Source organism: Phaethon aethereus, assembly GCF_964289735.1.
Source record: "Phaethon aethereus genome assembly, chromosome: 6".
In the NCBI taxonomy this organism is placed as follows: domain Eukaryota; kingdom Metazoa; phylum Chordata; class Aves; order Phaethontiformes; family Phaethontidae; genus Phaethon; species Phaethon aethereus.
The window spans coordinates 18672463-18700269 of record NC_138580.1 but is presented as its reverse complement, the minus strand read 5'-3'; the positions used below and the strand labels follow the sequence as shown (position 1 = coordinate 18700269).

General features: G+C 53.3%; 1 protein-coding gene across 1 annotated transcript; it reads right to left on the bottom strand.

The window, feature by feature from the left end:
* Nucleotides 1-164: 164 nt before the first annotated feature.
* SLC4A3 (solute carrier family 4 member 3) lies at nucleotides 165-27807 on the bottom strand (the record flags this gene model as incomplete). The annotated part of the gene is made up of 22 exons (XM_082001128.1): nucleotides 165-242; nucleotides 1027-1200; nucleotides 1663-1832; nucleotides 2159-2412; nucleotides 2795-2961; nucleotides 4528-4617; nucleotides 5232-5438; nucleotides 5885-6079; nucleotides 7517-7665; nucleotides 7996-8217; nucleotides 8535-8748; nucleotides 10716-10900; nucleotides 12656-12752; nucleotides 13170-13344; nucleotides 13448-13583; nucleotides 14135-14315; nucleotides 14952-15103; nucleotides 21045-21256; nucleotides 21812-21954; nucleotides 22417-22751; nucleotides 26326-26482; nucleotides 27754-27807. 22 exons carry the CDS (start codon nucleotides 27805-27807, stop codon nucleotides 165-167), a joined length of 3747 nt encoding a protein of 1248 aa, XP_081857254.1.

Here is a 27807-nt window from a genome sequence, read left to right as displayed (position 1 = left end):
ATGGGGCAGCAGGAGCCGGGGCTTCCTCCTGCGCGGCTATGGAACAGCCATTCGTTGGTCCAGGCAAGAGATCGCATGACTCACAGCAAGACTCCAGTTAGTCCTTGGGAGGGTTGAGCAGGCGTGAGCAGCCTGTCCCATGAGCAGGGAGGGCAGGTCCCAGCTCACACAGGCATGTGCAGCTCGTTGTACTCATCCCGGCCATCCTCGTCAAAGTTCGGCTCTGCATCCTCTGAGTCCAACTGGGGAGAGGCAGAGACCAGGCTCTGAAGACCACAGCCACCCCCAGCATGGGGCCGAGCCTGGCACTGAGAGACCAGCACACAGCGAGCCAGGCAGCTGGGCTGCACTGGGAAGAGCAAAGCTCTTGCTCCTTCCCCTCCCAACAGGCTTCTTTTTTTGCCCCTCATGCCCGTCCATGTTTCCCCAGCCTGATGCCCCTTCCCATAAGTGTTCTTGTTTGGCAGTGCCCCACCACTGGGGCTTTGGTCCAGCACAGCAGCTCCTCCCTCCTCCCCTGCTGGCAGGACCCACTTCTGGGTGCTGCTCCAGGCTGCTCTCCAACAAGAGCTAGGATGTTGGCAGCAGCGGAGGAGCTGCCAGCACTCGAGGATCTGCCAGCACCCTGGCACTGTGGTTACGTGCTCCTATGCCAAGCAGCCACAGGCCCTGGTGTGCTGCTGGGCTGTCCTTGCTGCTGTCTCAGTGGGGAAGTGGGGTGTCTTTTGATGAACGAGCCACAGATGGGGAGGAGGATGGAAGAGGAAACCCTTATTCCAGGCCTCTGCATGGCAGGATCCTCTGTCTCCTTGCCCTAGGCTGCCCATCCATCCCACACTGCACTCCCAGGGCTACAAGCTCTGAGAAAGCCATCCACCCACCTACTCCTGAACAAAGAGCCCCAGACAACAGCAGGGAAAGCCTAGGCTTTACCAGCCGGGGATCTCCCAGCCTTTCAGTCTGCCAAATCTCCTCAACCTCACTCCAGCATTGCAAGCTGGACCATGAGGACAGTTATCTGCTTACCGCTTTGAGCTCCCTGTCATGGAAAAAGCGGGGCAGCACGAATCGTCGCAATGGCACTGTCATGATCAGGACAAAGGGGAAGGCCAGGGATGCCACTGTAGATTTCACCACCCAGAGCAGCACAATGCAAGCCAGTTGAATGCAGGTGAAGAGATTCATTCTCCAGGTCTTCACCTAGGGAGGTAAATCCAGTCTAAGAACACATTATCCTTCCACACAGATTAATAAAGACCCAACTGGCAAAACATAACACTTCTGCATAGCGTAGTACAGTAACGCAACACTGCTGCGTGCTCTACCTGCCTATACTCTACAGCAAGGCAGCATACCTACCTGGCAGCGTAGTGTCCCTACGCCCGCTCAAGCAATGCATCATCCCTATAAACAGTCCATCCATATAATATCCTGGCAACACACTTTGGTGTGCAGCCTGCCAGCATGCTATCAGAGCGTTGTATCACCTCTGTGCATGGCCTGCACTTACCTCTTGGCACAAACTTGCAGCCAGGGTGGAGGTCGCCAAGGTGGGGGTCACCAAGCCAAGCATCACTCTAGCAAGGCACCATCCTTCCCCTCAGCTGCCTCTTCCTCCTCTGCTCCTCATTACCCGGTTCCCCACAACCTGGCTTTGCTCACCTTAACAACATAGATGTGGTCAGGGTGGTGCTTGGATGGCATGAAGATGAGGAGCAGCCGCTCGTAGAGCTGGATGCCAGTGAGTGACGTAACCCCCATGTAGAGGAAGATGCCGAAAAGCACAGCCAGCGGGATCTGCCGCAGCATGTTCCCCATCACAATGGACAGACCTGCACAGACAGAGCTCAGGGTATGGTGTGTCCCCTCCGCAAGGGACTCCAGCCTCCATCCCCCTCCCATCTCCTCTCTGTCTGCCCTGGGGTGCAAAGGAAAGTAAGCTCAAAAGCGGTCTAGCTGGAGGGGTTGCAGAGAAGGATTGACCGTGAGGGGCTACCAAAGGCTGCCAGAGGAGAGCTGGTGTGAGCCTAGGTGGGGGCAGCCCTGCAGCAAGCGGGCAGAGCGCAGGCTGGCCTGTGGGGCAGAGGGCTGCCAGGAAGGAGTTTTGGTGGTCGGCCCTGACCTCCCTCCTGACTCCTTCACCCAAGCAGAGGCTCACCAACAAGGGCAGCAATAAGCACTCCGGTCACACGCTGCTCCTTCACCTCCTCGATCTTGGGCTTCTCTCCTGGTGCAATGGCCTTGCTCATGACCGTCAGGGCGTTGACATGCGTGACGGAGCGCACTGTTGCTGCGGTGAGCCAGGGCAGCCCAAAGAGCGCACAAAGCCCCCCCATAGTGCCAATGAGCAGCAGGTCCAGGTGGAAGCCAGAGCCTTTCAGCAGCTTCCTCTCCTTCTTGCTCACAATCAGCCTGGGAGGAAAGAGAGCCCAGGTCAGTGCCAGGCCCACCCCAGTATCCAGGGACCGCACTATGGCTGCGGACAATGTCCACTCCTGGAGAGGGCACACATGGGGACGAGGAGATAGCCAGGGAGACGGATGGCAACTGTCAACCTCAGGTTAGAGGTTTCCTCCTGTGCTTGGCTGAGGCAAGTCCCCACCACACTGTATGCCAGGAGGGAAGCCAAGAGACGATGGGAGAACCCAAGAAGGTACAGTCCTAAAAGGCCAGGATCCTGCCCTTGCTGTCCCACTGGGCCAGGCGCATCTCCACACCAATGGCACCAGCACCCATCCCAGCCTTGCCTGCCCAGTGGTTAGTGACGGTTGGCGTTGGTAGGGGAGCTACTCACGTAGTGATCTGTGTCTCCATGAAGATAAGAATGAAGACCAGGAGGGCTGGGATGGCAGAGGCAAACATCATCCACATTGGAAAGGTCCCGCTGCTTCCCATGGGGTGAATGAACCAGCCACGCTTATGAGGAGATGTGACCGACAGGCCAGAGGGCACATTCAGCTTCTGGTGGTGTAGCCACAAAACCCAGCAGTTACTCACCAATACACACATGCCCACAGCCTTACACAGGACTAGCCTTGATCCTCCTGGTCTCCCTGGTCTGAACGCCTCAGATATTGGGACAGCCACCCTGACCTGAGTGGGACTTTCTCATGGATAATCCCCTTCAGTGCAAAAAATCCCATATCTGCTAACATGGGCCTGTGTCATTTCCTCTCAGCTATTGAAATTCCCTTGGTTTTTGTCCAAGAGACCAAGGAAATACCTTCCCTCAGGAACCTCACCCCCAGGTCAGTGCTTGCAGACCATGGTTAAAATGCTCCTTGACCTCTGCTTGGACAAATCAAGTGTCCTGAACTGCCTACCCTTCTCTGAGGCGGCTTTCCAGACTTTCCAAACCTCTTCTGAGACATTTTTCCCATACTGTTTTTGCAGTGTGGACCCCAGAACTGGCCATATTCTCTGGAAATGACCTCACTCTGATCATGTTCAGAGGGAATATCATGTTTGTGCTCCACTCAGAGACCACACAGACTCCACGGATCCATCGTCCTAACCCTGCGTTCACCAGCATTTGAACTCTCAGCTCAGCACTGCTCTAGAGCAGTTCTTGCGATCTGCCTGCGTGAGCACTGCAGGGAGAGTTTATGATTTGCATTTATGTTAATCAGCATAAGTATGAATAAAATTCCTGGAATGCTTGTACTTGAGCTAAGCTGTGTAACTAAGTAGCATTTTCTTGGAAAGCTTTGTACATATGCTGAGTTAAGACTGAAATGATAATGCTTTTAATACTAATTGTGGAAGTGTAGAAGGGTATGAAAAGGATATAACAAAGTGCAAGATTTTGCTAATGTCTGATAGAACCAGATTTTTCATTGAAATTTAAATGAATAAAAATGCATTTGGATTCTCTTAAGCCTTGGGCTGTCTTGATAAAAGCTTGCATGCTGAACAGGAACTACCTCTCACTCTCTCCCTGGTGTTAACTGAAAGAAATATCAAAACAAAAAGATATAGCTACACACCTACTGAAAAGGAGGCGGGGGGAAGGAAACCTGTGAGATGGGTTTGTTTGATAACATCTAAGTTTGTGCATACACTGGGAAAGAGATCATTGTGTTTGAGATAAAGTGATCAGAATATTTAGTAGCCTATAGTCAAGGAGAGTATACAACTACCCCACTGAAACCACTCTATGCCATCCCCTTCGGTGTACATAATCAACTTATGTCTTGGCAATTGACTGCAAGTTTTAAGAGTTACAAACAAGCAATTAACTGTGCTGAACCTCTCCAGGCCCCTAAAGCCTCCCCTACTAACAGCTGGATTATCAGAGTGATACCAGGGCCACTCCAATCCCTGTAGTTCTGCTGTGTCTCAGCAAGACCCTTGGAGCTTCCCTTCAGCATGGGAGTGAGGACGAGGGGAGCACCTCTATTTGCTTTATGCTGTTATGACTAAAGAGGCAGGAAACACAACTCCCCCGTTGCACAAAAGCAGACCACAGTGCCACAGGGATCTGCGCTGGGCTGCAGGAGGGGCTCTGAGGGTGGCACTGGCACATACCTGTGTGTATGTGTCAGTGATTGTGTAATCCACCAGCACCATGACCAGGATGGAAATGGGGATCCCGAAGTCTCCGATGATCCGCCGAGCCTGCAGGACAAACACCCTCACTGGCAAAGGGAATGGGCTGGCTTTGTGCAGCCACCCTGCCGCAGGGAGCCTGCGGCAAAGCGAAGCCCCAGATAGAGCCAGGCACCACTGCAAACCTGAGCACTGCTGATGAGCAGGACAAGGGAACCCAGCCTTGGCCCATGGGGCTGCACACCCCACTGCCCACATAACACACAGTCCTCCAGACACTCTTAAGTGAGTGGCTATTTGCTCCAACTGGCCTATTCGGATGGTGCTCCAGGTATTACACAGATGCCCTGTGTGTACAGAGATGTTCAAAGGGAACAAGCTGTAAGCTCTTCCTCCTGTATTTTAGTTTCACAGATTTGTATCCGGCCGAAAGAGCTTTCCCAAGGCCCAGGGGACTTTTTGGCAAAGCTCACTGGAACAGGACATTGCAGATACCACTAACAGCCAGCTCTGGTCTGCAGCCTAGGACAGGCTGCCATCCCTTCTGCATGGTATCTAAGGGACTGCCGCTGTTTCTTTGGGGGATGGTCCAAATGCTCTAAAGGTCAAAGGACTGTAGCAAGAAGTGTTACTTGTTTGGCACGTCCCTTGTTCTTAACATCTGAGTGCCACAAACTTCTCACCTTTCCTCCTAAGAAACGGCTGTTCTTGAACTTGCGCATAAAGAAGGCAATGAAGAAGGTGCCTAGCATGAGGATGAGGGAGAGGAGAGCGGTGTTGGGCTGCATCCTGATTCCCAGTGGCATTGCATCCGCAGAGAGCATGCTGGCATTCAGGCTGCTCTGCATGTTCGGTGGGTAGAACTTCAGCAGAGGATGTTCTGCAAACACCTGAGCAGGTGAGAGAAGCAGCAGGCAATGTCACTGCAGGGAGGGGCAGGGGGCACTGTCACTACTGGGGCAGGGGGATGCGGGGGTGTCCTGCTCTGTGGAGAGGTGAGGGCAGTAGATGGTGGGCGCGGACAATCCCAGCATCCGTCACCTCGCCTCGCAACCTACCCAGCTGGAGAGGGCTGGGGAGAGAAAAGTGGCCCCTCTTTAAAGCCTCCTGCAGGAAGAGAAGGGGAGACAGATGTTAGGGCTCATCCTGCCAGCCTCTGCGGTGGCACAGGGGCCAGCTGGGCTGGGGCATGAGAGGCCAACAAAGAACTGCTCTGCAGAACGCCTAGGAAAGCTGTGGCTGAGCTGGCCCTGCTCCCCTGCCTCCTGTATGCTAAAGCAGCAGGTTCCTGCGGGACTGAGAGATGCAGCAGCCTGTCTCCCTGGGGAATGCTCACCTTGTACAGTTTGTAGAAGGTTTCGTAGATAAAGATGAGGGAGATGAGGAAAGCAAAGATCTCCTGGGTGAAGGGTGAGATGTAGCGCACCAAGAAGCTTCCCTCAGCTGCCACGATAATGAAGATGAAGACGATGAGCCACAAACCAATCCACACTCTGCCTGTCAGATACTCAATGCCTTGTGTCTGGCAGAACTGGAATGGAAAGGGGAAAGAGTTACTCAAGGCTCCTCAGGCTGCCTCCCACATCTGCTCCCTATTAAGATCAAAGACTCTCCTGGAAAAAAACATCTACATCTGCTTGGGCATCCAGCACAGAGACAGTGAATTCAGGGACAGAGTCACAGGTAAAGTTGCAGACTTTGCATTAACACCAGCCAGCTCACACCACACAGGTCTTTACCACTCCAGTCTTTATAACAGCACCTCCTTCGCTCTCTACCGAATCCATCCCATGCATGACACTCCCCATCCCACCCATATGGAGGTGCCATTACTCAAACACAGCTCTCTACTGCTCCATGCACTCAACAGCACAAGCCTGCTCCCTGCAAAGGAGAGCCTGAGCAGCCTGCTATGTCCTGCTGCATAAAGGCTACGTTAGCTGGGGCATGATCCCAGACAGCACCCTGCGTACACACACAGTTGTATGTGTGTGGAGAAAAGCCCCTAGCCTGTCACCACAAAACAGACCATCTCCACTGCCCCTGCTCATCCACACACAGCAACATTAACTATTTACAGGCCAAATCACACCCCTCCCTTTGCAGCCTTCCTCGGTACCACCACAGACAGTGCCCTCATGCAGTGTCCTTTGTACACAATGTCTGGGCAAAGCAAAAACAGTCAGTGAGAAGTGTGGTCACAGGAGAGCAGAGAAATTCCCACTGTGCAATGGCATCACCAGCTCCAAACTTTTGATGCATCAAGGTGAAAATTTAGCTATAGGAAAAAACATGCTTTACTAGCCCAGACAATCTAGGAGTCAGAAAAGCAGAGAAGGATTTGATCCACTGCTTGGAGGTACAGCGACACAGGGTTGCTTTTAACAGTGAGGAGGTCATGCTACTTGAGAAAGAAACATGTCCATCCTGGCTGGCCAGGATATCTCTGCACACATCCTTGGGCTCATGCTGAGAGGCAGGAGTAATGTACGTGGGACATCCCAAATGTGTGGTACAGTAAACGTTGTTGGGTTTCCACACAAGGAAACCTGGACACAGGTAAAAATTGTGAAATAGTCTTCAAAGGAAGCCCCAAGAACAAGAAAGTATTAGGGACCAGTAATTTAGAATGCAGCTACAAGTGCTCATTGTGCCAGGATGGGCTTTAGCACAGGGCTGGGGGACAATGCTCCCCTCACAGTCCACAGGTAGAGGAGTGCTGTTACCACTCTCACACCTCAAGGGAGTCAGCCCATGGGATACAGCAACAGGAGGCAGAAGTCCCTACGGCATGACCTGCAAAGTGTCAGCAGAGCCAGGGACAGCCCCAGCCAAGCTGAGGGCAGCCTGGCAGGACCAAAGGAGTTCACACCACCAAAGACCCTTTAGAAAGCTGAGAAATGCTGGCTACCCTCTCCAGCACAGCAGAGCGAGCAGGTGCTAAGCGTGGACACTGCTTCACATGTACCTTGTAAAAAGCTTCTTCAAACACCAGCAGAGGCCCTGAAAAGCCAATGACCAGGAGCGGCTGGGCTCCGAGCAGGGAGAAGAGGATCCCTAAAACCGAGGTGGAGATTATCAGCTCGGAGACCCCCATGAGACCCTCAGTTTTCTCTCCTGGGAAAGAGAACAACGTGTGAGTGTTATAGCCTGGACACAGGCACCCTCACTGCAGGCAGGCAGGCTGCAGACTCAGCTCCAGATGGAGGAGGCAGGTCCCCGTCCCATCAGTCAGAGGTCCCCTGCGTTGGGTACGGAGTGCAGAGGGAGCCCAGGGAGCCAAGGCTGGAGAGGGCGAGTGGCAGGGACGGGACAAGGCAGCAGCTGATGCGCAGCGCCACCGCTCTGCCCGAGCAAGCGGCACCGAAGCCCACCCCGGCACAGCATCACACAGACACAGCCAGTGTCCCAGCGTGCAAAGAGCAGACCAGAAAGCAGGCCCATTACCTAGGAGTCCCCCGAAGGTGATGGCAGGAGAGAGAGCAGCAAAGTAGATGAAGAGAACGGCCGCGAGACACTGGCTGTGCAAGGCGTCTCTGATGTCACTGAGGTATTTGGGGTACCTGCGCTTTATGTCCCGAACCAGACCTCCAAAAAATATCCCGGTCCGCTTCAAAGGGTCGTCCTCAGCTTCCTCCTCTTCTTCCTCAGCTTTCACTTCACACAGCTCTGGAGGTGCACAGAGGGCAGGGCTTGAGCAGGGCAACTCAGGTCTGCCCTTGGGCTGTCCCACTCCCCCATACCCCACGGAGACCTTCCTCCAGGCACGTTAACCTGGTGGGTCCCCTGAAACTGCACATCCCACTGCCTCCAGCTGCCAGAGCTGCCCACAGCCAGTCTCCTGCCTCCCCTTACTCCCCTCCCCTCTGCCCACTGCAGGAGCCAGGCCCCGCTCACCCCTCTGCCAGGCTCTGTGAGGGGAGGGCTCACTGGGGCACGCAAGGTACTACGCACAAATTCTTTTGCCCAAATGTGAGTGGAGAGACCTTTGGCTTCCTGGGCAGTCCCCTCCTTCATGGACTTCTGTTCTCTCTCCTTCCTCTTCCTCAGCAACAACTTCTGGAAGGTGGCAATGGATTTGAGCAAGTCTTTCCCCTCCACCTCTGATGGGGGGATGACAATGCTGCAGTCCAAGAACTCATTGATTGCGTTGAGGAGGTCTTGACGGTCATCTGCCATGTATGCAGCCTCATGGAAGTGCTGGGAGGGGCAGATAAAAAGAAAGAGGGAGAAGGCTCAGACCAAGACTGCACCCAGCTATCTACAGCCTGGAAACACAACACTTGCTGTGACCATACAGTAACATCCCACTCCCTCAACCCACTCCTTGTCTCACTACTGCCACTCTATGACCCATGCTCCTGCAGACCTCCTGTCCGACTATCCAATGTCCCACCTAATCCCATGTCGTCCTCCCTACCCCATCCACCCTCATGGGACCTCTCCACCAAACAAAATCAGATCTGTACTTCCCAGCTAGCCTGGTGCCTCTCTTCCCCTAGGCTAGATGCTACACCTGGTCAGCCTGTGCCTCTGTTCACACCAGACCACTGTGGCTGCATCGGGCCAAGATCCTTCTCCTTACAAGCTCTGCACACCATTGCTCAGTCCTGCAGGGTTCTCATTCAGATCCCTGCTGAGAGGTGTACCCAAAGCCAGGCACCACAGAGATGAAAGACCTTCCCTGTCTCTGCAGCTCAAAATTAGGACTCTGCAACAAAACGATGTCCTCCTAGTCTGGTCTTGGGTTTGTTTTGAGGGAGCAGCTGTTGGAGCCCTAAAGCACCGCAGATAAAGCACAAGAACCAGGACCTGAGCAGGGAGCATAAGAGACTCTTGGGAGTCTCCACACGGGAGAGGGAGGGAAAATAGGAGCCTACAGCATGAGGGAAGCCATGTAAAGGAAACGAGGCAGAAAAGGGGAGATAGTCTTGACAGCAAGGGCAAGATGACAAGGAAGGACTCCAAGGAGACCATGAAGGGACCACACTACTGCAGATAGGAGGGTAGGTGCTGGTAAGCGGTAGAAGTGCTGCATTGCCTCTGGAACATGCCGGCAGAGAAAGCACTGAAGGAAGATGAACAAGTGAACAGCCTGTAAAGCAGGTAGGGGACAGCTAAGGTCCCTGCAGCACACAGACTCCCTGGAGCCACAGCTTCAAACTGTAAATGATACCATACTCTCTCCATGGCGCCAGCCACTGTGTAACCTGGCTATGGTCAGCCCCGGCTGCGGCAGCTGGCTCCCCTCTTCAGCAACAGAGGAGCAGAGGCTCAGAAGAGCAAGATCAGCCCACAAACACAGCGCTGAAGCTGCAGTTTGGCACGTCACCTCTTCTGGCTCAAAACATGGCCTCAGGGATCTTCCAGCTGGGAGCCCTTGTTGTCCACAATACACCTGCTCTAAGTGGACTTTTTACTCCTCATTTCAGGGACAGCTATGCATTGGTGGCAGGATAGGCAGGTTTGTTACTCAGTTGTAGTTACATGGCACCAGCCAGGAGGACCCTGTGAACCTCTGATTCTCCTCTCCTGGATGTATGCAGCAGATGCTCAGATTTTCTTTTCTTTGCCTTCAATTCCTTACCAGGATAATGAATTTCACTTTCCTGCCATCTAGCCAGATGGGGGACTTTTATCACTGCACATGCTTGGCAGAAAAAACTTTCTGCCTCCTCATCTCTCCCGCTGCAGAGATGTGATCCTTTGCATGGACACCACAGCCATGGGACTCAGCAAGAAAGCTTCATCCAAACTCCTGACAAACAGTCCCCAGGCATTGCTTGGTGTTCTTATCAGCATGCCCTGGGCCAGTCATCGTGGTCACAGGCACTGCTCAGCCTCCCCTCATCTCTGTTTGTGAAACATGAACTGAACACAACTCCTCTAATCTTGGGCAGCCCTTTGCTCCTGCTTTTATATACAGCCCCTTTCTTCATCCAGCCTAGCACTCTCTGTCCCAGCCAAGGATCTGTCCTACTCTTCCTTCCGTACTGGAGCATCCCACTTCGGTCAAGCCAGCCATTAAAAATCCCAGGTGCTCACACCTTCCTGCCTCACCTTAACCTTAGCACAACATCTCTCAGCACTCTTGTCCCACAACTGACTTTGAGGAGCTACCGAAGCTTCCTCGCCTGCACCAGCATCACCATCCATCAGCTCCTCACCTTGTCAGACATGAGGGTTGAGATTGAGCGGCCAATTTCATGGTAGTCCATGTTGGTCTGGCTCGGTCCCAGCAGCACAAAGATGAATCTGACAGGAATTGGGACCTCCAAGACAGATTCCAGGAAGACAGCCTCATTTAGTCGGACAAAGGCCATAGTTGGCTGCTCCAGGAACTGCACACAACCTACCAGGAGGCAATGTTTTGAGCAGAGTTAATCATCGGGCTGAGCTGTACCGGGCTGCCTTTGACAGTGGAAACAGTGATTTTGGGGGTTCACACGAGCCCTGCAGTCATGCACTTGCCTCCAGACCACTGACACAGCAATGAGCTTCATGCTGAGGACTGCTCTAAGTTCCCTGTTCACTGATCATTCCCAAGCAGTGCTACTTTCTTTAGCTCTCCCAGTTAGCCCGTTCTTAATCTCTTACAGATGGGCTCTACTTACACTATAAAGGGGCTAATTTTAAATCAGAAGGTTGTTTTCCACTAAGCCACAGCCTTACGGAAGGAAGTCTCTTAAATGTTACTTTTATCAAACTTCTAATCTTGTCAAAGTATGAAATAAGGTTTGCTTGACATGACCTATTTCCCATAAACCTCACTGCCTGGCAATAATTAGTCTTATCCTTTAGCTCTTTTTTAATAGAATCCCATATTAGCTATGCCATTATGTTGGCCAGGAAGGATGTCAGGTTAAACAACCTATAGATACTGTATCGCTGTCCTTTCGTTCTTGATCACTGATGCTATGAACATTCTTCTGTTTTTCTCATACATTCTCTGTATTCCTAGACTTATTTTTTTTCAGATGAAAATAAGCCAGTTCTCTAAAGACTCATAGATGCAAACTGCACTGTTTGTTTTACAATGTCCGCATCTCATCAATGCTTGGCAGCCTCCTCAGTTCCTAACAGATTGGGAAGTACTCCTGCATCCTCCGGCACACCAGCCGCTTCCTTCCCATACTGAACACAAATGTTTATTGAATACTTGTATTTCTCTGGCGTTATTACTAATCTTTCTGCCATCTGTGTCCAGCAAAGAGCTGTGTTCTGTGTTAGACTGGCAAATCTGGGACATGTGAGTGGCCAAGCAAATCCCAAGACATGGCCTCAGAAATGGCCAGTGTTTAGTTACCTGAGTATTCAAAGTGCATTTATGAAGCCGATTTGGACTCATCGTTGTTAAGCATCAGGTTGGTTGAGCTGCCAAGCCTCTTTGCCTGAGCTTTTCATCTACTGGATAGGCAATGACATTTACTTTGCTTGTAGCATAGCTAAGTTTGCTGGGATGTTAATGCCAGCAAAGTGCTGAGAAGGACTACTCTCGTGGTCAGAAGGCACCAAGCCCACTGATGCTTGAGCCTGCCTGCCCAGAGCCCTCTGGTACAGAGAAATATCTCCTGGCAGCACTATGGCAAATACCCGAGACCCTGCCACCAGCCAGGCCCTGCTTCCCTAAACTCAAAGCTCCTTGACACCCACAGCCAGCAACCAACATTGGCCAGGTCTGCGAGGTGTGAAGAGGCCAGACAGAAGGCAGTGATGGTCAGAACAAGGCCCAATAGCAGTCAGTGCCTGGCCGTCAGTCCCTCGGGCACAACTTACCCACTTCTGAGCATCCCATCTGAAAATAGGATGTTCTGGTGAGCCTGGTGGGACTTTCTCCTCTAAGATGGGCCCCAGCTCCCAGCAGCAGTGTCTATCAATCCCTTAATTTAGGAAAGGAACTACCCAGGCACCCCTTACATTTATCAAAGACAAACAAAACATGCGCTCACACCAAAAGAGTGTACAAGGCTCCCCCCCAGCTGAACTTTGGAAACATGTACCAGACATCCAAATACCCCTCAGACGGGAGGGCACAGACAGCTGAGGCCAGACCAGGATCTGAACTGGTCTCTTTTGGCACACGGGCACTCTACATGCCACCTCTTACCCACAAGGACCACTGTGGCCTCTGCATCTTCAGGAATCTTCTCCATCAGCTTCAGGTATTTACGGTGGCCCTCAGAGTTATGGAGATGTGGATTTTTCTGCCAGGGAAGAATACAAACAAGTAGGGACAGAGTTCCCATGCCTTGGTCTCCCTACACAACCTTGCACCCCACTGGCATATCTGCAGCTGGACTTGCCTTGGCTGTATGCTCAACACTCTGCTTCATGAGCAGGGAACCCTCACAGCGACAGGCCACCCTGCAAGCCCCAGGGCCGTTGCTGCCATTGCATGCTCAAGCAGACATCTGCATACAGCGTGAGGCTAAAATTAGGTCCCAAAATCATAACGCAGTGACCTCATTTCCAGTGCTCCAGGTGATCCGGAGGAGCTCAGCCCTCGCAAGTACAAGGACCCCTACGAAGGAGCCCAGAGATGGGTGACAAGGATTGCCACCAGCCAATGGGTGCCTGCCAGGTGTGGAAAAAGGAGCGGTAACCCACCATGTCACCCTCACCTCCTTGCACTCGGTCTCATGAGCCTTGGGGTCGGCCATTTCGATGCGTTCTTCTCCCATGAGGGGCACGCAGGTGTCAGTGGTGTGGTTATGGTGGTGGTTCCCCACGATGGAGTTCATGCTGGAGCTGGAGTGGTTCCTTGGGAAGAAGCCCTCCTTCTCATCATTGGGGTGGCTGAGGGTGAGAGCAGTAGCCATATGGGGACCCACCTCTCTTGCCACCTGGGACTCGCAGATAACCCCTGAGCCTTGGCAGCCCTCAGCCATGTGCCACCCACCTGTGCTTCAGGAGCAGGGCACGCAGCACGTTGGCTCGGTCTTCTGCTCTGATCTGGTCAGAGATGATCATGGTCTCCACCATGAGGTGAGCAATGCCAGGCAGAGTGGTCTGCTCCAGGTCAAGGAGGACGGCACCTGCCAGCAGGAGGGGAAGAGCCCTGCTCCTAGTGTGCAGCACTCCCCACTGCACGCACGCTCTGGGGACACAGCTGTCCCATCAGGAGCCAGGCTTTGGTTGGGGTACAGATTCTCTCATCTGAGAAATGCCTCAAGTCCAGGTGTCCCATGTCCTCTGTGTAAACCCTTGTCCCAAGAGAACCCAAAAGCTCCAAGAGGCACTGGTAGCTCTGGTACCTCCCTCATTTTGATCTCACACCCTGACCAGACTTGTCTGTTCAGACCAAAGATGGGTCTAAGACCTGCTGGCCCTGGCACAGCTGGGTGTCGTAGCTGCCACGTGTCTGAAAGCAGCAAAGCAGAGCAAAGAACTAACACAGGCACCCTTGGGCTAATGCAAACCCTGGCAAATGGGCTGCAGGATGGTCTGCCTCTGCAGACCCTATATAGAGCCTGGACACAGACACTGTTGGAGTGTCTCCAGCGAGGAGCTAAATAGCAACAAAAGCTGTCCAGCAAAACCTGTCCCAGAGCAAGACACAAACCCTCACCCACCATTCCTGACTCACCGTGGGCAATCGTCTTCCTGAGCTCCAGCAGGCTCCGGAAGGACAGTGAAGCCACATGGGGTTTCCCCCACCTTGCTGTGTCCTCCTCCACATTCTCCTCAAACTTGATCCAGCGGGCCGTCTCCCTCCAGTGCATCTCCTGGTTCTTATCCACCACCAGCTCATTCAGTTCCACAAACACCTAGTGCAAATTACAGTGAGGACATGAGACTTCCCCTGATGCGTACAGCTCTATCAACAATACATGGAAAGCCTCAGGTTTGTTCTCAAGGTGCCACTTGGTCTAAAGCACTGTCTGAGCAAAACTGCATTACTTAACCAGAGATTTGGTGAACAGAAGCAGCCAGGACAAATATCACTGGCAGCATGGCAGGAGCTTCCATCAGCATATGGAGCACCAGAAAGCTCCAAGTCAGACGGCGTGGGCAGAGGAGAGAGAATGATGCAATCCCACACCCCTCTACCAAACTGACGATTTTGTCCTCTGTCTGCTTCTTGTTTTCCCCCAAAATTTCCCACATCTACCAGAGACACTGACATTATGGTGCTGCCAACTTCCACAACAGCACTACCATTTCTGTGACTTGTTAATGTCTTTCCTAAGGTCAAAGCTTTGTGATTTCAGAGAAATCTCTGCTTTTATTGAAAAAAGTGTATTTTCAGCCCTCATGATAATGGGTAAGAGCTTGAAATGTCACACCCAAGGTCATGTAAAGAATTAATTAAATTGAAACCACATTTATCACTTTATAAAGGGCCTGTTTCTAGTCTTGATCTATGGCTTCTGAACAAGTGTGGGAGGACAGCACACGGATACCTCATGGGGCTTTCTATCCAACTTCTTCTTCTTCTTCTTTTTCTTGACAGATGGAGTTGATGCTAATTTTTTGCTCGTCCTGGTGATCTGACTCCGAGATGGTTTCTTCATCAGATGCCTCCTCACACCAGGGTTATCTTCAAAGCGGTGGCCTGAAGACATGGGAAAGGGAAAAAAAACACCAGTTTGTCTAGTGGAAACACACTGGCAGGGAAACACATCCAAGCCCACCCTTCTCTTGTTATCTTATGCTAGCAAAGCCCTGGCAGCTGGAGCACTCACCATCATTCTCCAGACCTTTGAAGATCCTTCCTGCCTCATATGCCTACTTTCAGCTCTTCCAGATGTCTGTGAGCTAATTCCTTCAAGAAGAAGGCTTCCTCCCAGGCTGTGCATATACTGGAGCATCATTGTAAAAGCTTTTATTCATGGTACCCGAATAAGCAGTGCATGAACCCTCCCCATACTCCCTCAGAGAAAAGCAACCTGAAGCCTTGCCTGCACAGCTCTGCACCCAGACAGCACAGGCAGGCACCTGGCTGGGGCTCACTCCTCCCACTGGAGGAAGGCCTGGTGCTCAGCTAGCATAAAGGGCAGTGAAGGGGAAGAGGATATTTAGCTGCTGGTCTGGGAGACACATGGAAATATCAATGACTGTTTTATTTAATTGTGCGATGAGACTGTAGGATAACAGTGCAGACCGGGGCTCGCATGGAGGCTGGGTGGTCAAGTCCAGCTATCGCTGTTTCTAGATGATCCACAGTGCCACTGTAATGCCCTCTGAAAGTCTGCGTTAACAGAGTTCAGCTGGCTGAAAGCCTTCTGAAGCCTCCAGAGAGGCTGCTGAGGCTGCATTACAGACCACCAAGCTACCAGTGCTGCTGGTTAGCCAGCAGCCACCAAAACTTGGCCACAGCCATTCCAGCCCCTTTTGCAATGCCAGAAAAACAGCACCCAAGCAACAGCCTGCCATGGAAAGTACCTTCTCTGGACACTACCCAGAGACAGCAGGTGTATCGTCTTCAGCACAGACAGCCCATAGGGATGGGAAAAGCCTCAGAGCCCAGCTCCAGGATGGATAGGCTCCCCCAGGTAGTCAGCGGTTTTGCTCAGCTTCAGTCCATGGAGGCTTGCGGGCCTTGCTTGTCAGGCAAAGCCAAGGTCTTCTCCCTGGGTGACCAAGGGCAGCTCTCCATTGACTGGGATGAACGTTCAGGCTCCACGTACTTTTCTGCACATGGCTTCAAGACCTGCAGCTCTCAGGGCATGAGAAGTAGCAAAAAGCATTGAGCTTGAAGGCCAAGTGGTCCCTCTGACGTTGCAGGAAAATATCCATGCATCTCTGGCATGGAAAGACACAGCCCAGCATCAGGCCAGGCATACCATGGCCTTGCTCCTTGGAAATCTGGGTCGCTAAATTAAATATAAAATGAATCAATACTGAGCCTCAGGGCATTTTCCCCCATTGGCTGCTCTGCTGATGCACATCCCGCTGACGGCTGGACTCCTCCCTGCTCCACTTACTGCACTGCTATGTCGATCGGGGCCGATAACTGCCCACCGCTGTGAGTGTTACTGGGAGCCATGCATGTCTGGGGCTTCCTCGGACTTTTGTGTGGATTTCTTAATTCCCGCATACACGGCAGCCACTTCATTGCACTCAGTGTGGATTCGTCCACAAAACAGAGAGGTCACCAGGCAGATGGATCTTGGTATCTGGCACCTTTGCTCCAACCCTGCAGCTTCCGATTCTCCCACGCACCCTGGGACTCATTCTGACTGTGTCCCTGGAAGACCAGGGCCAGCGGATGCCCTGCCCAGCAAGACAGAGCGCATACCCAGAGCACAGCAAGCCTCGCCCGGGGCGATGCCCGCCTGCCACGCAGTGCTCTGCAGTGACAGCCCCAGAAAGCACACACAGGCGTTCAGCCTCAGCCACCAAATGGCTGGAGGTCAGCTAAAACAAAAGGAGCCAAGTTTCTTGCCAGCATCTCCAGTGACTCCCACACTCTCTGACAGGAACAAGAGCTGGAGTGCTGCAGGCTCAGAGTGAGCCGCTGAAGGCATACCTTCCAGAGCCCTACAGAAGAAAGGAGCGATCCACTTGCTGCTCTCCCTTGGCAGTGCTTGTGGCCACTGAGATGCCAGCTGGCAAAGACAATTCATAGGAGCAGGTGAACACATGGGCTTAATTTTGGAAGAGGCCACTGGCTTTGGGAGTCCCATGCAGAGCCCAGCTGAGGTGCTCCAGGCTGTTCTACAGAGAGCCTTTCTGCGTCCTGTCAGATTGGTGCTTCCTCCAAATGAGTCAGGCTCAGGTGAGCACCTTGAAGTCCAGTGTCCTTACTCGGGTCGGGATCTTGGACCAAGACCGAAGGGTGACGTGCCCAGAGTATAGCTTGAAGCCAGACTCTCCAGGGTGAGATGAAGCAGCCAAGGACAGTTCTTGCTGTACCTTCTCTCCAGCGCTCCCCAGGAGCAGAGCATGAGACAGTGACAATGTCTGAGGATAAAGCATGAATCCTATGGTGGCTCCACTACAACAAACTGGTATGTCACCCTCCCACATAGGATCTCCTACAGTCTCCTCCAGAAGATCTTCTTGCCACGTTAGCTTCCACCAGTCAGATTCCTTGGGATGACCAAGTTCCTTTTCTGCCAGCTTAAATCTGAAGATGATAAACACGACTTTATGCTGGTTAAAGTCTTCCCCTAGAGTGCCTGTGCTAGTCAGTCCAACTCAGTGGGCGACTGCCTTCAAATCGTGTGTTAGCTCCTGCTTCCCTCCTTTCATTGCCCTCTGTCCACAAGCAGGAAGCCCAGAAAGAGGCATCAGAGTAGTGTACCAGTACTAGAGAGCAACTTGCCAGCCTGGCATCACAGGGATGGTGCACACTTCCTGTGCACCTCAGTGGTTAAGTTATACCAAGGAAAAAGAGACTGAAATCCCATCTCTGGGAATATTCCAAATTAGACTAAACAAAATGCTAATCAACATACAGTAAGTCACAACCCTGTGTTGGCTTCTGGAAAAAGCTACTGCCCCGCCCTGCGCACAGCCCAAGTCTCTCCTAGCTGATGCTGAGTTCAGTGGGATAGGGCCAGCTAGATCCTCACAGCTGCCACCCAGGTGTCCCTGCACAGCACTCCCCATGCTCTGAACACTGAAAGGAGAGCAAGGAGACCAGCACAGGTCCAACAAGGACTCTGCTCAAAAGCTATTAAATTCCTCCTGGATCTGAGTTTGTCCTGAAAGAGGTACTGCCATGTAGTAAGTTGCTGAGCAAGTGGCACTGGCTGGGTGTGAGTTGGCTCTGCACAGAACTGACTCTGGTGTCTCTTCCATCTCTGCCTCCACCATATCTCTCTGCAGGATTAATCCACAGTGTGGATTCACTGAGCAGAAACAATTAAGAGTTGACTGTACAGCACATCCTATTTCAAGAACCTGCAGTATTAGCTGTAGCAATCAATGAATGTGTTAACTGCTAGAAAGCCAAATTTCCCCACTTTATAACTGACGCATATCACACTTGCAGAAGTGATCTGCCCCTTCTACCTTCCCAAGAATAGCCATCCTTTTCTGGGTGCACCTGGGGCAGTTTCTCACTTTTAACATACAGTTTGCTCAGCTTGGGACAGCTGATGGAGCAAATTTGCTCCAGGTTTCTATTTTGAACTTTGCTGCTATTATACCATCTATCAATTTACAGTAACAAGTAGCAGACCCAGCCAGAAGCCAATCCCCACTTGCTGGTCCCTGCAGAAGCAAGTATGCAGACATTTCTTCCCTGAAGGCTTGTAAAGATGGGCCAGCTGAGAAAGAGAACATGATGCTGGGACTGGGAGGCAGAGGATGCTACGTGTTTCGTCTGAGATCACACAGAGAGTCTGTGGCAGAGCCAGAAGCTGAACCAAGGCATCCCAAGTCCCTGTTGCAAGCACTCTCTCTGCCCACTCCTGCGTATAAAGCCGGTAAGCGGATGAGTTCTGGGGCCACAACACCCTCCTGTGTGCACTCCTAAAATCCCTTGAAAAATTAGACCATGATCCGGACAAGGACATCTGGGCAGCTGCCGTGGGGTTACAGTTATGAACAGCATCACTACCAAGGTGACACACCAAGCCACGTCTTAATGGTGAGTTACCACCATCTGCTGAGGACAGGCCACTTGCGCGAGGTGGGAGCGAGCCTCCAATTTCTGCACAGTCCCTGGGACAGGGAGCTCACCGCGAGGGATGCGCAGGTACGGAAACAGATATGAAGAACAGCAAGATGTTCTTCACTCTCAGGATTCCTATTCTCTCCTTCCCTGCTTTTCCCACCCTCGCTTCCTTCCTCTTTTCCCCCTTCCAGGCACCCTGGCCAGCATGCCGTTAGCTAGTTTCACAGCCACAATCAAGCCTGCAGACATAGGGACTAGGTTATTTTTTCCTCCAGGCATTAGGCTACAGTGCAGAGCTGAGAACCTGATACCCACCGCTGCTGTTGGATCCACAGCTAGGCTCAAATTCCAGCAAAGAGAGAGTAGCGGCACACTGTCACCTTGTGCCAGAGATGGAAGGGGAAATGTCTCTGTCCTTCCACACACACCGGAGCAGCTGCTTTGTCTCTGGCCATGGCATGGGCCACATCCTGATAAGCACAAACAGCAATATACAGCTGCCTCCAGAGCTGCTCAAGCGAGACACACGCAAGGAAGCACCTCAGCACTACGGCACAGATAGGAACAAGGACCTTGGACAGACACACAGACAGCAGGCAGTTTCTCCGGCATCCCCGAGCACGTGGTGGGGCAGATCGTACCACCTCTAACCCAGGAGACCAACCTGACACAGAGAGGGTGCAGACAGCAAACACAGGATGGGGGGCACACAATTTAGCTGGGGCTCAGATCTACAGCTGCAACCGTGGGGTCGGTGCTCTGGTACTTACAGATGGGCTCCCCGCTTGGGTAGCCCAGATGGTTTCTGATGGCCTCCCATAAATCATAGTCTTCAAAATTGAAGGCAAATTCATCAAAGTCTTCATAGCCGAGTGAGTTGCGAATGCGAGTGCTTATCGCTACCTCCGGGCTGCTGCCCCCTTCTGATTCCTTCGCTGTGTCCTCTCTCTCGCGAAGGGTTGTCATTTTGTCCTTGCGAAGGTCAGGGGTCAGGTGCCATGAGCCACTCACCTTCAGGGGAGGGTCCGGGGTAGCCAGGCTGATGTGCAGAAAGCAAGCTGCCCCTGGGAGGGGCTTCACCGCAGTCCCGGGACCAGCCCCGGTGCCTCACTCCCCTCCTCACAGGGCATGAAGATGCCGGCTGCAGCAGCCTCTGGGGACTGACAAGGTCCCGGGAAGGCTGGCTCCACCCAGGGATGCTTCTGTGGGGGGCTGCCCCACCAGCTCCTCAGAAGCAGGGTCCTCGCTCTGCCACAGGGTCTTGTGCCGGCTGCCCAGGGACGCGGTGCCCGTGGCCTGGGGACAGCCAGGCTGTGTGTGCAGCACCGCTTCTCTCCCTCGCTCCCCTCTGGTGTCTCCCTCCCTCTCCAGGCTGCAGAGCAACCTATTGAATTCTCCATGTCCTCGGGCCTGGAGCGTGCATTTCCATGACGTCTCTGCTCTCTGCCCTCGCGAGGCAGGCAGGGGCAGTCCCCTCCGAGGCGCTCCGGAGGGGGCAGCTGCCTCTCCGCCAGGAGAGCAGAGGAGAGGGGAAGCTCCTCACCTCAGGTTTTCTGCGATGCCAGAGCTGGCGTGTCGCACTGAGGGCTGATCACTGGGAAAGTGTGTCAGGAGAGGAGAGCACTGGGTCTCAGGGAAATGCAGGGAGCCCTGACCCAGAGAAGGCAGTGGGGCGGGTGGAGGAGCAAGCATCCACGGGGCGGGTGTGAGCAGAGGTGCTGGAAACATGGGGACCTGTGCTGTGGACATTGCAAAGCTGACAGAGAGGAGCCAGGGCTGGAACAGCAGGGGCTGGGGGACAGGGAGGTGAGGACTAGGTCCTGCAGCAGGCTGAAGACCATGCCTGGAGCTGCTAGGGAAGAGAGCAAAGCAGGGAGAAACAAGGGACACGTGCACTAGCAGGGCGGGTAGCGTCGCAAAGCCTCACTTTTCATGCCGTCCAAGTCAGCCGACGCCAGCATCTGGGCCTCAGCCTCGTCCGTGGGGACACGCTGGTACGCCGCGCTCTCCAGCGTGGTCATGCTGCCAATGCACATCCTCTCCTTCAAGTCATAGGTAACCCGCTGTCCGCTTGCCACCTGGCCCCAGGGTTTGCGCTTCTCCCACCCGCGAGACAGACGTTCCCGAGGCCCGGGGAGGCTGTAGGAACCGAAGAGAGCGGCAGTAGCAAACAGGGTGAATGAGGATGGGCACTGGCCCCTCCCTCGGCCCAGCCCTGAACAACAAGTCTCTGAGAAGGAGCAGAGCCAGGAGTCACCTGTCCCAACACCCACAGATTGCCCCTTCCGCTCCTCCTCTCCCCCCTGCAGAGTGGGATCAGCCTCTGGTCCGTGTTGGGGACCCACCTCCGAGCCAACGGCCTCACGGTGCCCTGACTGGGCCGAGCCTCCCGGGGCCTCCCAGCCTGCAGGTCAGCACGACAGCACAAGTTACCTGGGAGGGAGGGTACTCCCCGTGTGCAGCCCAGTGCCCCAGATCCACACCCTGGGGATCCCGTGTCCCGAAGGAGGTCACAGAGTCCCAGGGAGTGACTGTCCCCCTGGGGAGCCCCTCTGGGGAGCCTCTCCGGGCCCCACATCCCCTCTGGCTCAGCTGGTGAATTCAGGCCGGGCACAGCCGCCAGCCCGGGGACAGGGTCTGTGCAGCGATCCCGAGCTGGGGAGAGCGGCAGGCGGCTCAGCACCACTCACCTACCTGCGGAGGGAGGCAGGACCCTTGTCCTGCAGCAGGTCGGCAAAGTGTGGCATGGGAGACAGGATGCCACACTCCTCCTCCACGTGGAACTGTGCGGGGGGCAGAGCGCTGCCGGACTCCTCCTCATCGCTGCCGATGGTGAACTGCAGATATGATGACAGTCCTAACAGCAAGAGCTGGGACAGGCAGCCTTCACGCCGATCGCCAGCACACAGATCCTCCCCATGTCCTCACCTCCTAGAATGGGCCACAGGGTCTTCCCCCACGTGCCCCACACCCTAGGGCTGGCCATATTAAGCCTCCCCATATCCTATACAACCTAAGAACAGCTACATTGATCTTCCCCCATATGTCTTACACAGCAAAATGGTCATGCACACCCTCCCCAGCATCCACCCATGAGCAATGGCTTATCGGTCACCGTCCGCCAGCATCCGTCTCTGCTAGGCAGGGACAAAACCACTCTTCCCACAATATTGCACAGCTACAACCTCTTCCCCAAGCACTCCCTTGACCACACACTCTGGCACCCTCCCAGCATCAGCCCTCCCTCCGCCTCCTCCCAGCCTCCAAGCCTCATCCAGGTAGGGATGCTCTAGCCTTGCCTTTGGTTTGCTTGGGGGCTCCAGCTTAAGGGACGTGTCCTTCCCAAGAGCTTCGCCCTCAGACTCTGCAGAGATCTCCTTCTCCTGGGCCTCTTCTGCCTCAGACTCTCCTTCCTCTTCTTCCTCTTCTTCTTCTTCTTCCTCCTCTTCTCCCCCCTCCTCGTCCTCTTCCTGGATGGTGGGGGTGACCTCTGAGGGGGGTACTGAGGTTTTTTTCTTTTTCCTCCTCCTTTTTTTCCTCCTGCTGGCGCGGGGGGGCCTCTTTTGGAACTTGAGGGCAGAAGGGAGGTGAGTGGAAAGGGGGTGATGGATGTGGTGCGAGGTTTGACGGTGGACTGAGAGAGAAAAAGAGAGTCAGGGGCAGGAAGAGGCTGGGAGGAACCTGCCAGGCGCCCCTCCAGGAAACAGCATGGTCTGGAGATCAAGGGCCAGGAAGGGCAAGGAGAGCCACCAGCCCACAGGGACACAGCAAAGCTCTTTCAGTGATGCGGCAGGCTGTGTCCAGCCTGGGGTGGCTGGGGAGGCAGCCCCCATGCAGTGCCACACCACCCCAACGCAGCTCCACTGCCCTGGGGAAGGCAGGACTCCTCTCCCAGTGCTGCCAAAAGCCATTCGCACGGCTATGCAGAGCTGCAGGGGCCTGCCAGAGGCACCAGCCCCTTCCTAAACATGGGGAAACGTTTCTCACATTCTCAAACAAGCATGATTTGGGCCCTTCACAAAAACTTCTTTCCTGCATAGTGTTCTTTGAGTTAAATAGATGTGCCTTATTTGTCCCCCAGGCTTTGACAGAAAGTCCCTCCTGCATACCCACAGCAACCACAGACCAAGCCTTTTAGTGCAGATGCAACCTACGTCCACCTCTCAGGTACTGTGAGGGCTTGTGCCTACTAGCCTCTGAAATGCAGGTTCAATTAGGAGGCTGTCTTTTAAAAACCAGGGTAAAAAACAGGGCAGAAGGACTTTTCTTTAAACTAATCTACAAAGAGAAATTCATACAGGCTTGACCTGGGTACCGTGGGAATTACCAAGTGAGAAGGAATTAATGGCATTTCTGATGCTTCACTCAAAAACAATGATAATGCACCAGGCAGAGAACAGGGTAAGCTCAGCACCTCCCTGCAAGAGAGAGGAAAGCCATTTCTGCCAGGTCCATCTGCAGGCACAAAGCCTGCCATAGACAGTCCTGCAGGATGCACAGATCCTGGGGCTGCACCCGGAGCAGCTTGAAATCACGGGGGCACCAGCCGCTTCGCAAGGGGGCTTTGCTCAGCAGCTCTTCCTGAGGAATTGTTTCCAGTCTGTTTTGATTTGGTTCCTTCCCAGCTTTCCTGTGACATGGCAGCAAAATCTGTTTATAGTGAAAACTACCTTCAAAGGACATTTTCAATGGAAGCTGTAACCTTCTCCCTGGGAGAGCCAGGCAGGTTCATTGTTCTGCTGTCATGTTTCCTTTCCTTTGGTTTCTCAAGTCTTTTCTCCCTTGTTTCCCCCCTTGGGAACAGCAGGGATATTTCACACACACCCCTGGTTCAGCAGGAGAGGCTTGTGGCAAGATTAGAGGAGATTGAGAATGGTCAGACATCTGCAAATTGGAATGAGTTTGTGCCCTATTTATACACAGTTTTTCCTCCAAAGTGTTCTCTAGTTCTTTGACTTCACTAGACGGATCCTATTTAACTCACAGGTTTTGGCAGAAAGGCCCTCCTGCCCCACTGCTGCACTCCCGTAGCACTGCTCTGCACAGAATCACAGAATGGTTTGGGTTGGAAGGGACCTTAAAGATCATCTAGTTCCAACCTCCCTGCCATAAGCAGGGACACCTTCCACAAGACCAGGTTGCTCAAACCCCATCCAGCCTGGCCATCCACATGCCACGGATAGGTCAGGCATAAATTTCTCATGTAAGAAGAAGCAAGCAAGGCCCCAACTGTCCACTCACTGCTCCTTCTACAGCACAAAGCTGCTGCTGAGGACATAGCCCATGTTTCCGTTCTGGCTTGTTCACATCAGCCCAAGACAGAAACATTTACATTTTGAATCAGAAGGAAACTGAAGCCTTGGGCTGCAGGGAAAGGCAGGGATGGTAAGTGGCTCATCTGGCACAGAAAAGGGTAGCACTGCTTTTCACCCCTGCACTCAGCGCTCCTTGTGTCAACTGATCATGCCTCCACAAAGGTAGCCTAGAGGTGGGAAAAACATACCTCCCCAAACACAAAGGGCTGGATGCCTCTCTCTTCTTCCTCCCTGCCCTCCTGCAACTCCTGTGTGCCCTCCTTCCCTGCTCCCTTCCTTGCACTGTCTGCCTGCATGGAAAGTTATTGCCAAGCCAGTGTCCTAGATGTTTGATTACACTTCTCAGTGAACTTGATACAAGAGATATGAAAAAGTAATTTTGATAGGAAGCCCAGAAGGAACAGCCTACATATTAGGAATTCCTGGCTTTGAATAGGGCAGGAAACATTTCTAAACCCAGAGAGCATTCACCTCCATGGGCATGTATGTTATCTTTCAAAGACTAATGACCTAACCAGATCTTAAAGCTTTATGAATACGAACTGCATAAAGCTTCTAATAACCAGGGTTGACGTAGTCCTAGGTAAGAGGGAAACATCAGGAGCTCAGAGGAAAACAAACTTGATTCTGACAAAGAAAAAAGGACTCTCCTATTAAGAAGAACAAAAACCCCAAACAGTACAAAACTCTAGTCCAATTTTCAAAGAAGCTTCTGCCATGCATGCTCAAGCAGATTGTCTGTGTCCTCCAAGCCAACCCACACACCTGTGCACACAGGCAGAGCTTCTGAGCAGGTAAGTCCTACCAGCACAAGGACAGGTATTCAACGCACAGCAAAGCTATTAGCACCTTGCAGCCATGTGTGCGAGTGACTGTGTGCTCAGGTGGAAAGTGGAGCCTCTGTAGAGAAATGACACAAGCAGAAGGCAGCAGCTGGGGTGCACTACAGTAATAGACTTTTACCAGCAAAATTTTGTAACAGCCATTGGAAATGAGTGGCCAAGCAGAAAACAGCCTGGTGAGGTACTTGGAACATAACGTTCCCAAGGTCATAACCCACCAAATCTAAGTTAGAAAATAAGCACTATCTGACTGTGGAAAGCCAGAGAGTGGGAAACTCTCCCAACCATTGCTACTTGTCTGCCACACAAGCAGGCTGCTGGCCAGGGGCCTCTTCTTCCTGCCTTTCACTGCTGTCACTAAAAGCTAATGCAACCCACCTACACCTGGCAGTAGCTTATGGCCACTCTTGTGGGCACACTCTCATTTTACAGCCAAAGTGAGTTTGGGCACACTGGTTGCCTTCATCATGGAAAGGCAGTTAGAGGAATAAATATGCTGATCAGAGGAGTTCAGGTGAGATAGCTATAGCATTCCAAATTCACACCCCATTTTTATTTTGCAGTCCTTTGAGCAGATAAGCCTCATGGTTTCATGGTTGCTATTTAGAAATACACAGGCATGTCTGACTGGAGCCATCTGCTTTCAGACTGGGGAGGACAGCCTGGCTTCTGGCCATATTTGGATGTTTCTTTGCAGCCATATGGAAGAAAAATAGTTTCAAACTGGCAATTTCAGTGTGGGGGAAGTGGCTGCAGAGGTCCCTGATGCTGGATGAGATGAGCAAACACCCCAGGCAGAGCCACGCTGTCGCATGGGCTGGGCAGTGGCTACACCGCCAGGGACAGGGAAAAAGGGAACAGACTGGGAAGAAGCCGTGGGCATTGGTGCTACACGGGGTGTACGTAGCACTTTAGGAACATTCTGAAGGGAGGAAGTGAGTAGCAGGCTAACACAATCTGCAGAGTCCTGGCACAAGGCTGCAGAGCACATGGGACTGAGCGAGGGTTGGTGGCGAGGGTGAAGTGGGTACAATGGTTCAAACCTACATACATTCAAAATCTCTCTCACTGTAGCTGCGTCTTTGCTTCTCCAGATTGCTTGATGCTGACTTGCTTATCAGGTCCCCAAATCTCTCGATTGACAAAGTCTTATCCAAGTCCTCATCGTCCTCGGCACCAGGAGAGGCTTTCTCTGCACGATCTCTGCCCTGCACAGAAATCGCCAGAAAAGAATCAAGCAGTGCAGACCTCTGCAGACCTCTGAATCCTCCGCCCTGCACACAGTGCTGGGCTTGCTGAGGGGCAGCAGGCTCCACACGACAGGGCTGGGCCATAGTTTCTCACTCAGAGGCACAGCTCTGCTCAAAACCAAGAGCCGGAACAGGTCAGCAAGCCTCCAAGCCACGCTCTGCAGAGATACCTTAGCGGCACTCCACACCTCCCTTGAGTGGCAGGTATCAAGGGACTATGCCAGTGCCTGCCCTTCCTACTAGAGGAGATGCGTAGCTTTTGTTCAGCTGGAATTTCTCTCTCCTCACATCTAACTGCTGCCCTCTGGCCTTCCCTTTGCCCAGTCTGCCATCCCTCCCTTTCTTAGACTTCCTCCGTACTTCCCCTTGGGCAGCAGCGTCCCCGCTCGGGTGAGCTGTCCCTGGGTCAGTGATGCCCTGTGCCTTCCCACCTCCCCTCTGCACTCCGAGGGTCCGCCCGCTCCCCTTAGCATGCTTCCTTCAGCCTTTTCTGCCCGGTTTCCTCCTGTTTCAGGCTATGGGCGCTTCTCTGCCTTTTGCTGGTGGAGACTTTCTGAGAAGAGCATCGCCAGGTGACTCCTGTCCTTTCTGCCTCCTGAGCAGCTGCAGCTGGTAAAATTTTCCATCAATATTGCCGAAATGCCAGTGCGGAGCTGTTGTGGACTCCCGTGTTTCCATGGAAACAGGAGGAGGCCCAACTGTGACAAATCTGTCTGTGCTGGGCGGAAAGAGGGAGCAAGGCGGCTTTAGCGGAGTTGTGCCTCTCCCCGCATCCCCCAGCTGTTCCCAGCTGTGCCCCGGCAAAGCCGCTGGAGCTCCCACCGCGCCACAGCCAGGCTGGGGGCTGGGAGAGCGGCTTTGTATCTGTGGGTGAGCCTGCTCCTCCTCTCACTTTAGCATGGGTGTCCCAAGCCCAGCCTAAATGGGGAGAATGTAATTGCCCAGCTCCTCCTGTCACTTGCCGACCCCACCCAACGGCATGTGAAGGCTCAGGGACCCCACAGAGCAACCTCTGGCCTTTTCTGGACCACAGTTTGCTGCCTGCACGGAGAGTGGATGCGGGCTCCTGGGCAGCCTTGGGTCACCCTTTGTGCAGACCTGTCCCCAGTGAACAGAGGCTACATCTCCTACTGCAGCAGGCTGCCAGGACGCGGGTCCCGCACACGGCCTGGCAGGAGCGCGGTCCCTGGGGAAGAGACAGCCCCGCTGCTGCTGGATTCCCACCTCACCTGCTGCAGGTCGATGAAGACATCTCCTACGGGAGGGGACTCTCCAGCTGCCAT